Source organism: Sinocyclocheilus anshuiensis, unplaced genomic scaffold (genome assembly GCF_001515605.1).
Source record: "Sinocyclocheilus anshuiensis isolate Anshui unplaced genomic scaffold, SAMN03320099.WGS_v1.1 scaffold392, whole genome shotgun sequence".
Classification (NCBI taxonomy): Eukaryota; Metazoa; Chordata; class Actinopteri; order Cypriniformes; family Cyprinidae; genus Sinocyclocheilus; species Sinocyclocheilus anshuiensis.
Window position 1 is genome coordinate 4,838,656 of NW_015557091.1, and position 9,383 is coordinate 4,848,038.

A 9,383-nucleotide genomic window follows, 5' to 3' on the forward strand; every position below is an offset into this window, starting at 1 on the left:
TTCTTAATCAAAAGGCTGAAAACATATTATATTATATTATAATGTATTATATTATATTATATTATATTATAGTATATTATGAATACTCATATATTGATCAAAAAACTGAAAAATGCTGACAAAAAAGTTAATACATACTACAAAGTTTTAATAAATTCACAACAGCATTTTAATGACGACACAAACGTCTGCTGCAGTTTACAAAGTAGAAGTAGTGATTTACTGTTTGTTTGCACTTTAAAACTTTCCCATGGAAAGGAGGATCTTGAGTTCTCAGCACTCTCTCAAATTCAGCTTCCTGTCCAATTAGTCTCCTTTCCTGCATTTAGCTGAATGTCAGCCAATTACAGCAAAAGCGCTGCGCCACGACTCATATGTTAGTGTGTTACTAAGCTCATTTAAATGATTCCTACCGATATGTACCACCAAGGCAGACACACAAAGGGATCTTTTCAGAAATGTAACACACGTGTTTAACCGTTAACCTTTCCTCTCTAAAAGTGCAACTGTTTTGGCAGTGGTCTTTTTCTGGTCTTTAATAAGGTCACTCTACGGAAAGATTCCACGGACGGATTTGTAAAGCGTCACACTTTCAGAACTATGACAACAATGTAAGACTGACACATAGTTTGTAAGTCTTCAATGATTGGGAGAGTAACACCCCCGCTCAGATCTGGTGTTCCTACCGTTTAAGGTCCAAAGCTGCGGGAAGGAGAGACCTGGAGGCCAAAAGCACCGGTCACACACTGGCAGCTCTCAGAGTAACTCTCCAACCCAGCTGGGGTCAAGGACCCTCCATCACCCCGCCGAACAAAAGGAGAGATTCCTACAGACCCTGGACAACATGGCACAGACACAATGGGAGGCTGGAAACACCCCCCACCACATACACACAAGCCACCCCTTATTAAGGAACTCTCAAGCAAAGGCAAGGATTAGCGCACTGGATCTGATCCAAACGGACCTGAACGGCATTGCCTTGGGAATGCAGTAATCGCACATGCAAGAGCAATCATCCCGTTAATCTTCATTCATTCCTCTATTATAAAAGCATTTCTTGCTGTTTTAAAACACTTCACTTAAGATTACAGAGTACAGAGGAAAAGCCCATTAATAATGAAATAGAGTAGTATTTGATCAAATACTCCCACAATCAAAGATGTTATGATTTTCACATTTATTTCACAGCCAAGTAGCCATTTTAATACTTTAATAAGCCATTATCGATTCCCCCACAACGTTTACAGTATATATTATAAATATTTTTAAATTAAATTTTATTTTTGTGGTCATAAAACACTGGCTCAACCAATTGCATGAGTTTGGGGGGTGGGGCTTATCTGTTTGTCTACAGACACTATTTTTTTAATAATTCCATTTGGGGACGCCATTAAATACAGACACACATAGAAAAATTTTATTTATTATGTTATGTTTATAAAGATGTTATGTTTATATAACTATATATATATATATATATACACACACACATAGGAATTACAATAGGCCTATATATATTTTACATCTGGACTATATTACACAAAAATGAATTCTCTGCTCCAAATAAAATGCAAATCATAAACGACTAACCTTTCTAAATAAAGAGAAAGTAATTTCCGACTTTATCTTTGTTTAAGATTGCTGGCATTGTTGAATGAATTCACAGTGTCGATGGAAAACTTTCCCTTGCCATTATCCAAAAAAGATAATGAGAGGTTAGTGACCGTGAGACCAAGGCTAACGTTGACCCACAACAGGTTGAAACTCTTGACAGCAACAACAAGCTCTTTTCACCAACCCTGTGCGGTCTCACTCTTACCTTTGGTGTTAAAAGCTTCCTTGAGGTGGAGCAGCACGTCTGCAAACCTCCGCACATCATTGACCAGCTGCATGATGTAGTCGGGATCGGCACCTGCCATGTCCATGCTGTCCGACCCCGAGCTGACGGAGCTCAGAGAGCCGCTCTTCGCCAATCGGCCCAAACCCCACGACCCTGAGCCCGAAGAGAGGGGGAAAAAGTGGGAGTTGGGAAGCCGTGCCATTCCCAGCGATCGCTGGTTCAGTCCTCTGCTGCTTTGCTGCAGCACCCCGGCAGCAAACATCCCAGCTGCAGCCAGTTTGAATGGATCCCAGCGCAACGTTCCCTGGAGACTCTCAGATTCCAAGAGTTTCCTCACCACTGACAGTTGGTCCTGTGTGCACAATGCAGTCAACGTATGGTTAAACCTCGAATGTTTAAAGACAAGAACACTTCTATTTGTTGGACTTTACCGCACATACACACAGGGGGAAATTTAAGCTGTGCTCTAATAGGGATGTCTTACACACCAAATTGGTTTAGCCTTCACTGAGCCTCAACAGTGATTTACATCTCAAATAAAGAAACCTTCAAACAGACTTAAAGGGATATGGATATACTTTGAGATGGGGATATTAGTTACAAGCAAACCAGGAATTCAAAGGCATAATTTGACTGTGACCTGAGGCTTAGGAAAAGCTTGGGAAAAGTCTTCATTTCACTTTAAACCTCTAACCCTATCATGTCTCCATCAGACTGTATTGTTTCACATATAAGACTTGCGTTCTTCATATCAAGTGCTCTTTTTATAACTTAAAAATGCAGGTAAACACAATCCTAGTGTCTTTACTTTGCTCAAGATAAAACGTTTTCAGGAAAGCCAAGCTACTAACCTCAGATTAAAGATGAAGTATCTCACTTTATCTTAAGGATTTTTGTCATTTTTGAAAGAACTCACACTGTGGATTGTAAATAAAGCTGTTCCTTGTTGTTATTCATAAGAAATGAGAGATTAAACAAGGTTTGTAGAACAAGTTAGAATTCCAAACATCTATTTTTCCACCAAACCACAAGATCAGCCGAGCAATAACAAGTCATTCTATATTAAGAAAGTCCAATATCAAAAACATTCCTAATTATATAATGAAAATAAAGTTAGAACTTCACAGAAACATAGTAACTGTGGCATTTGCCCAATGAAAAATTATGGAAAAACACGGAAATTCTGCCTTGCAATTTTGCATAACTGGTGTTGAACAGTTTAATCCTGCTGTAATTACCTTCACACCAATTGTTTTAGAGAACAATTGAATTTCTCCTAAAAAGGTTTCTGTTTGGTCATGATGGAAATGAGAAGTAAAAGAGGAGTAGAATGACAGTTTAAAGATCAGAAATGTAATTAATATTAAGTTGGTTCATGTCATTGCCAAAAAGCAATTTAAGAATTTTAATAAAAAAAAAATAAAAATATTTTTTAGAGAAACATGAATTGACTGGTAGATAACTTGCTCTTAACAAGTCCGAAGCATCTTCTCCAAAACATCAAACACACAGAATGACAAATCCACATCACCACAATTTGTACCAAATCCACCCCTCAAGTGCCCCTAACTAAAAATAAAAAAAAACACTGAAATTTAAATACCACAGTCTAAGTGAAATAATGATAAAAGAGTAAAACAAACCCCTCAAACGAGTTAATTCTAACACAGACTGAACCCAATGTCAAATGACTCATATTAAGTTCATTCCCAAACAACACAACATTTCTTAAATAGACCTGTAATAAATGTTAGGTGGAAACGTTTATAAAACTAACCACAAACTAACTCAAAAGTTGTACGTTTGTGGAACTTTTTCTGTGTTGCTTTAATGCGACATCGCAAACCTCATTTTCTATTTAAAATGTGCAGTGAAGCAATTCACCTACAGAAGTAGTTCTTCAAACAAACGTAGATTTAATCAAAATCCCACCAGTTAAGCAATTCAGTCATATCTCAAATATGAAATTAAAACATGCATACTCACTTGAGGAGCATATCTCGATCATTGCACAGAGATGCATGTACACTGGAAACCACAATATATCCGAAATACCGTTTAATCTCCTGATCGTTCTACCGTTTCTGTCCCATAAAGTAAACCGAAATAATGCTGTGCGCTTCACATTCCACTTGGCTTCGCCCCGCCCTCTATCGGCTATCTAACGTCCGATTGGCCCCGGTGGGAAGAGAGGCGGGGCCTCCGTCTCCACCCACTAACAACAGGTGTACCTGTCCTGCACTATGGACTATATATTAATATACACGGCTTCTATTCTTTTAGAATATATTAAATAATGCCTTAAGATGAATTTTCCTGAATTTACTGTTCATATTCAGGTCATTTCATATATTCACGAATCACTAGGGAACTTAAAATATGTGCCCAAGATTAGAAATTGAATTATGCCAAAAGGGAAAGCTGATTTGGAAAGGGATTTGATCCATCTAGTTGCTGTTTTTTTCGTGTTACCTTCAAAGATGCAACCAAATATTAGAATACGGCGGACACAAATCAAAGTTTAAGCTTTAAAACTGTGTGTGTGTGTGTGTGTGTGTGTGTGTGTGGTTGAAGGTTTAATATTTTTTGTGTTTTGTCATTTTTATTATTTTTAATGTCTATTCAGTTTTATTTAGTTAGTTTGAGTTATTTTAGTAAACTAACTAAAGTTTTAAGTTTTTTTATACTTTATTTTATTTCAGTTAATGTTTATATTATTTCAAGTAATAAAAATGTTTTTTATGGTTTTAGTTTTAGCTAACAGTAATAAATAAATTATAAATATTGGTTTATTTTGCATAATTAACCACACTAAAATACCAGAAAAAAAAGAGAAAAAAAAAAACAGAAGCAATGCAGGAGACAGAAAAGTTTGAATGGTTTTTCCTGCTCACAACTCAGAAGTATAATCATATTTACTCCATTATTTATAGTCAGTACAGTTACACTAATACTGTCATTCCCCCAAGCATATAGTGGTGGTGATTTACATAAAGCAGCATACATCATATCCAGTCAACCAGTCAATCCAGCCCGACAGACAGTTTCACAGAACATGAAAACATGGAATTTACAAGTTCACAATATATAAACTTTTATGCAGAAATAAACCCATTGTACTACATGTTGGCTAGTTCAGAGGATGTGGCACAGCAATACTGAGCCATACTGCCTGATATAATCTTCTTCCTCCGGGAAAATAATATATGCATTCACTACCTTCCCCTGTTAGAGCTAATGATCCATCAGGCCTGACAGCATTCAAGCAGCAGCAGTGAATCATGCAGAAAACAGACTGACAGATGCATAACCAAGATGAAAAAAAAACACATTCTATACAACATCAGAGAATTTCAGGAAATCGTATCTTTTTTTTTTTAAGTGTTAAGAATAAAGTACATCATTAGTCCTTGCCATTTCAAGCCACTAAATAACCCTGAAGGTTTAATAATAGCTAATAATTAATAATGGGCCATTTAGGAAGTAAAATAATTACAAATCCCAGCTGCTGTTTTTCTGAGAAACAGACTGAAGGCATGTATTACATAAACCATGAATGTGATATTGTTTCTTTTTTTCTAATAAACTAATGAGCCTTATTAGGTTTATGTGAGTTAAACTCTGTTATTCATTTTAAATATTAAATGTTCAGCAAAAGCTATAGTATCAAATATAATGCACATTTTAAATAGGCTATTTAATAATAATTGTAATGTATATTATGTGTCGAAATGTGAATTTACATTATAATTATTTTGAAAATGGTATAATTGTTTATTTTATATACTTAGGCTATTAGGCTATACTATAACAGATTAAACGGCGCTCTCTAGTGGTGTTTCCTGTAACGTCGTATTGCATACGTAATCTAGTCAACTGCGAGGTCCTTAAAGAAGTGTATAATACAAATTAGGAATGGCAGATTCATTTCCGCGAATTGTTTTTTTTTTAACAACTCGTTTCAACGAACAGTTAAAAAATTCAACTCTTAGTACAAATAATTTAAAACTTAAATATAATTTGAATATAACGTTATAGTCATACAATCATTTTTTTTACATAACATTTCATATGAAATATTTCTGCTAACATTTTTTTTTTTTGGCTAACTAACTTACCTTTCGATCTATTGGTCAAATCCTCTGTTCACTCCAAATGTTTCACTCATCGGTCCATATTAACCTGTAACGCCACGAGTCGAACATGTTCAAAAGAGTCAATTCAACGAGTCAGTTGAGACTCGAGAAGCGCTCGCACCGATGAATCATTCAGACCAGTTTTGTAGACCCGTTCAATCAATTCACTGAAAAAATCCGACTCACAAGAACGATTCATTCACGAATCATCATTAATGTGAAACAGAAACAGAAAGAGTAACACGTTTGCCTAACGTGTTATGTGGATAATTATAATTAATTTATAAAGCGACTTAATTGAATGATATACTTTCGTACAATCCATTCTGATTACTGAGCTCGGATTTGTTAGCCGCACGCCGTCCAGGACCTTTACAATACATAGCTTAGATTTTGATCCATTTGGCCGCAACGGCAATAACACCGGGAGATGTGTCAGACGAACGCGCTTCACGGGACCGCGGTGGGGTTCTGACCCGCTGTGCGATCCGGCTGTGCGGTTGTAAGAACGGTTGCGTTCAGCGGAGGAGTTTGACATGTCTGGCGCAGTGGCCGGTGGAGGGGTGCAGTCTGCGGGGCTGGGCGCTGCCGCCGCGGGCTGCTGCTCCTCCTTGTCGGGCGCCGGTTCTGCCGCATTATTAGGCGGAGGGTCGGGCATCGCAGGCCGGTTACCCAGCCGAGTTCTCGAGCATATATTCTCCTATCTGGAGCTGGCGGATCTCATGAACTGCTCGCACGTTTGCTGGCACTGGTACAACTGTCTGGCGGATGAAAACAGCGAGGTGTGGCGGAGTCTGTGTGCCCGCTTGCTCAGTGAAGAAGCGCTGCGCTCTGATATCCTCTGCAACCTGTCTTCATATAAAACAAAAGTAAGATTATTAAAAATTGTTCATGTTTATATGTTATTCATTTAACTAATATAATCGACAATGCATGCAGTACTTACAATCATGCATCGTGTCAACGTGAATTTTAAAATGTTATTCTTTAAAATTAAATAGGCTATATTTTGAACTATGGTATTATTTGCTTTTGTGTTTCGAGTAATAAACACAACGCATTTCATTATTAAATCGTATTTTTGAATACAGTTATGTTAGTAGGTGGCCGTCAGAACAGTGCTAATGGGCTCCCAATGTATGACGTCATTTGTAAATACTGGACCCAAATACTGCTTGCCTGCAATTTATGGACACAAAGCTACAGAAAATTGGTAATTTCCATACAAATTACTGAATTATTAAAGTCCTGTATTGACTGGTCATATAAAAATGAAAGATTTATCATCACACTTACAAAAAGTATCACGGTACTACAGTGTTTTCTTGGACATTTACCATGGCATCACCATGGTGTTTTGAACATGTATCATGGTACTGCTAAATATGTTTAATAATTTATTTACCTATGTTTAAGTTGTTTTACCCTGTTCGTAACACTAGAATAGATACTGATATGGGATAAATCGATAATTTTGACCCATACAATGTATTTTTGGCTATTGCTACAAATATACCCGTGCTACTTATGACTGGTTTTGTGCTCCAGGGTCACATATGTGTGTGTTTTGTATGTACATCAAAGAAAGTTATTGAAAATTGTTAATGTATTGGGAAAAAAACTGTTATTTTAATTTAAGTTGACATTTTTAATGTTGATTAAAATATTGTGATACTATCATCCTAAACCCATTATTGCATGTCATATTCAACCGTGAGCTGAGTGTATCATTAAACCCCAATATATATATATCGAGAGAGTGTGAAATCATAATATTACCATCTCATTCTAGATAAAATTTTATTAGACGTAAGTTTGGGGTAACTTTCATTTTCTTCTGTCCTCAGCTAAAGTCTTTCCAGCACGCTCTGAGCTCCCATGACTGCTCCAGGAATGTATATATCAAGAAAAACGGGTTCACCCTGCACCGCAACCCCATTGCCCAAAGCACCGATGGTGCCCGTGGGAAGATCGGCTTCTCGGAGGGCCGGCATGCCTGGGAGATCTGGTGGGAAGGTCCTCTTGGCACGGTGGCGGTGATCGGCATCGCGACCAAGAGGGCTCACATGCAGTGCCAGGGCTATGTGGCGCTTCTAGGCAGCGATGACCAGAGCTGGGGATGGAATCTAGTAGACAATAACCTGCTTCACAACGGCGAGGTCAACGGCAACTTCCCCCAGTGCAACAACGCACCAAAATACCAGGTAGCAGAGCTTGAGAATGTACTATATGTAAAAATCGTGCCATTCCAAACTTATTCCGAGGGATAAATTATATGTCATCATTTACTCACCCTCAAGTCATTCCAAACCTGTATGACTGACTTTCTTCTGTAAAACACAAAAGAAAATGCTTTAGGTTTGTCGCCTTTTTGATATAGCCTTTAGGTGCATCCCAATTTGCATATTTATGCACTATTCAGTGCATAAATGCACTATTTATGCATTATTTTTGTAGTATAAATAGTGTAATTGTTCATACTGTTAATTCTAAAAAGAAAACATGCATTTAAATAACTGAAAAGATTAAGTGCATTTATCCTTACAGTATCAGACACAAACGTCACAACTTTTGTATATGTGCATTAGGGGTGGGGGAAAATCGATACAGCATAGTATCGCGATATTTTCCGCGGAAATACGGTATCGATACACGGATGCCAAGTATTGATCTTTTATTATACTATTTGGTAGAATAACAAAATCAATTTATGATGTTAGCAGCGCAATATTTAACCGGAAGGTTAAAATTATGGTTATTTTTGTCAGTTACGGCTCGTTAGCTCTAGCTTTCTGCCGGCTTGAAATCAGATAAAGAGATGAAATAGTGCGGTAAGACCACATTTAAATTTGAATGAATTATAGCATTTATTTGAATGAATTATCGATCGAGAGAGAGAGATGACAGTTGTGTGTGTGAATTACCTGCATCTGTGCGTCTCTCTACTCAAACAATGAAGCTGTTTAGTTACTTCGAATTTTACCTCGTTGCTGAGGAAGATAATGTAGCGATCTAGTATCTATGTTTTTTTATTAATAAAAGTCGCGGGGCAGCACCGACAATAAGTTTCTGTGTGTGTGCGCAGTGCGATTTGCAATCTCCGACCTCTCTTCCTCTCACTGTGTTTATGTGCGAGTGGTGTGTGTGTGCGCATCAATTAAAGCAGCGCATTAATATAGAACGGTGATTAAACTGGCTTGGAACTACATGGAATGAATGAAAGTAAAATACTAAGAGCGCAGCAGTGCATAGTATACCAGGCTCGGAACTACATGGAATGAATGAAAGTAAAATACTAAGAGCGCAGCAGTGCATAGTATACCAGTTGTAGCACATTGTTTACTTTAAAGGGGTCATATGATGCGATTTCAATTTTTCCTTTCTCTTTGAAGTGTTACAAGCTCTTG

At 37.4% G+C, this 9,383-nt stretch overlaps 2 protein-coding genes across 2 annotated transcripts in view; one reads left to right on the top strand and one right to left on the bottom strand.

The window, feature by feature from the left end:
• Window positions 1-3,925, bottom strand: part of LOC107677160 (rho GTPase-activating protein 29-like) — a 24,330-nt gene extending 20,405 nt beyond the window's left edge. Inside the window, exons 1-2 of the mRNA XM_016471945.1 lie at window positions 3,827-3,925; window positions 1,820-2,192 (exon numbers count right to left, since the gene is read on the bottom strand). Coding sequence (XP_016327431.1) covers window positions 1,820-2,102 — 283 coding nt within the window. The 5' untranslated portion in view covers window positions 2,103-2,192; window positions 3,827-3,925. The remainder of the gene's footprint in view (window positions 1-1,819; window positions 2,193-3,826) is intronic.
• Window positions 3,926-6,102: 2,177 nt separating this feature from the next.
• The window catches only part of LOC107677324 (F-box/SPRY domain-containing protein 1), a 5,997-nt gene continuing 2,716 nt past the window's right edge, over window positions 6,103-9,383 (top strand). Inside the window, exons 1-2 of the mRNA XM_016472208.1 lie at window positions 6,103-6,845; window positions 7,824-8,180. Coding sequence (XP_016327694.1) covers window positions 6,513-6,845; window positions 7,824-8,180 — 690 coding nt within the window. The 5' untranslated portion in view covers window positions 6,103-6,512. The remainder of the gene's footprint in view (window positions 6,846-7,823; window positions 8,181-9,383) is intronic.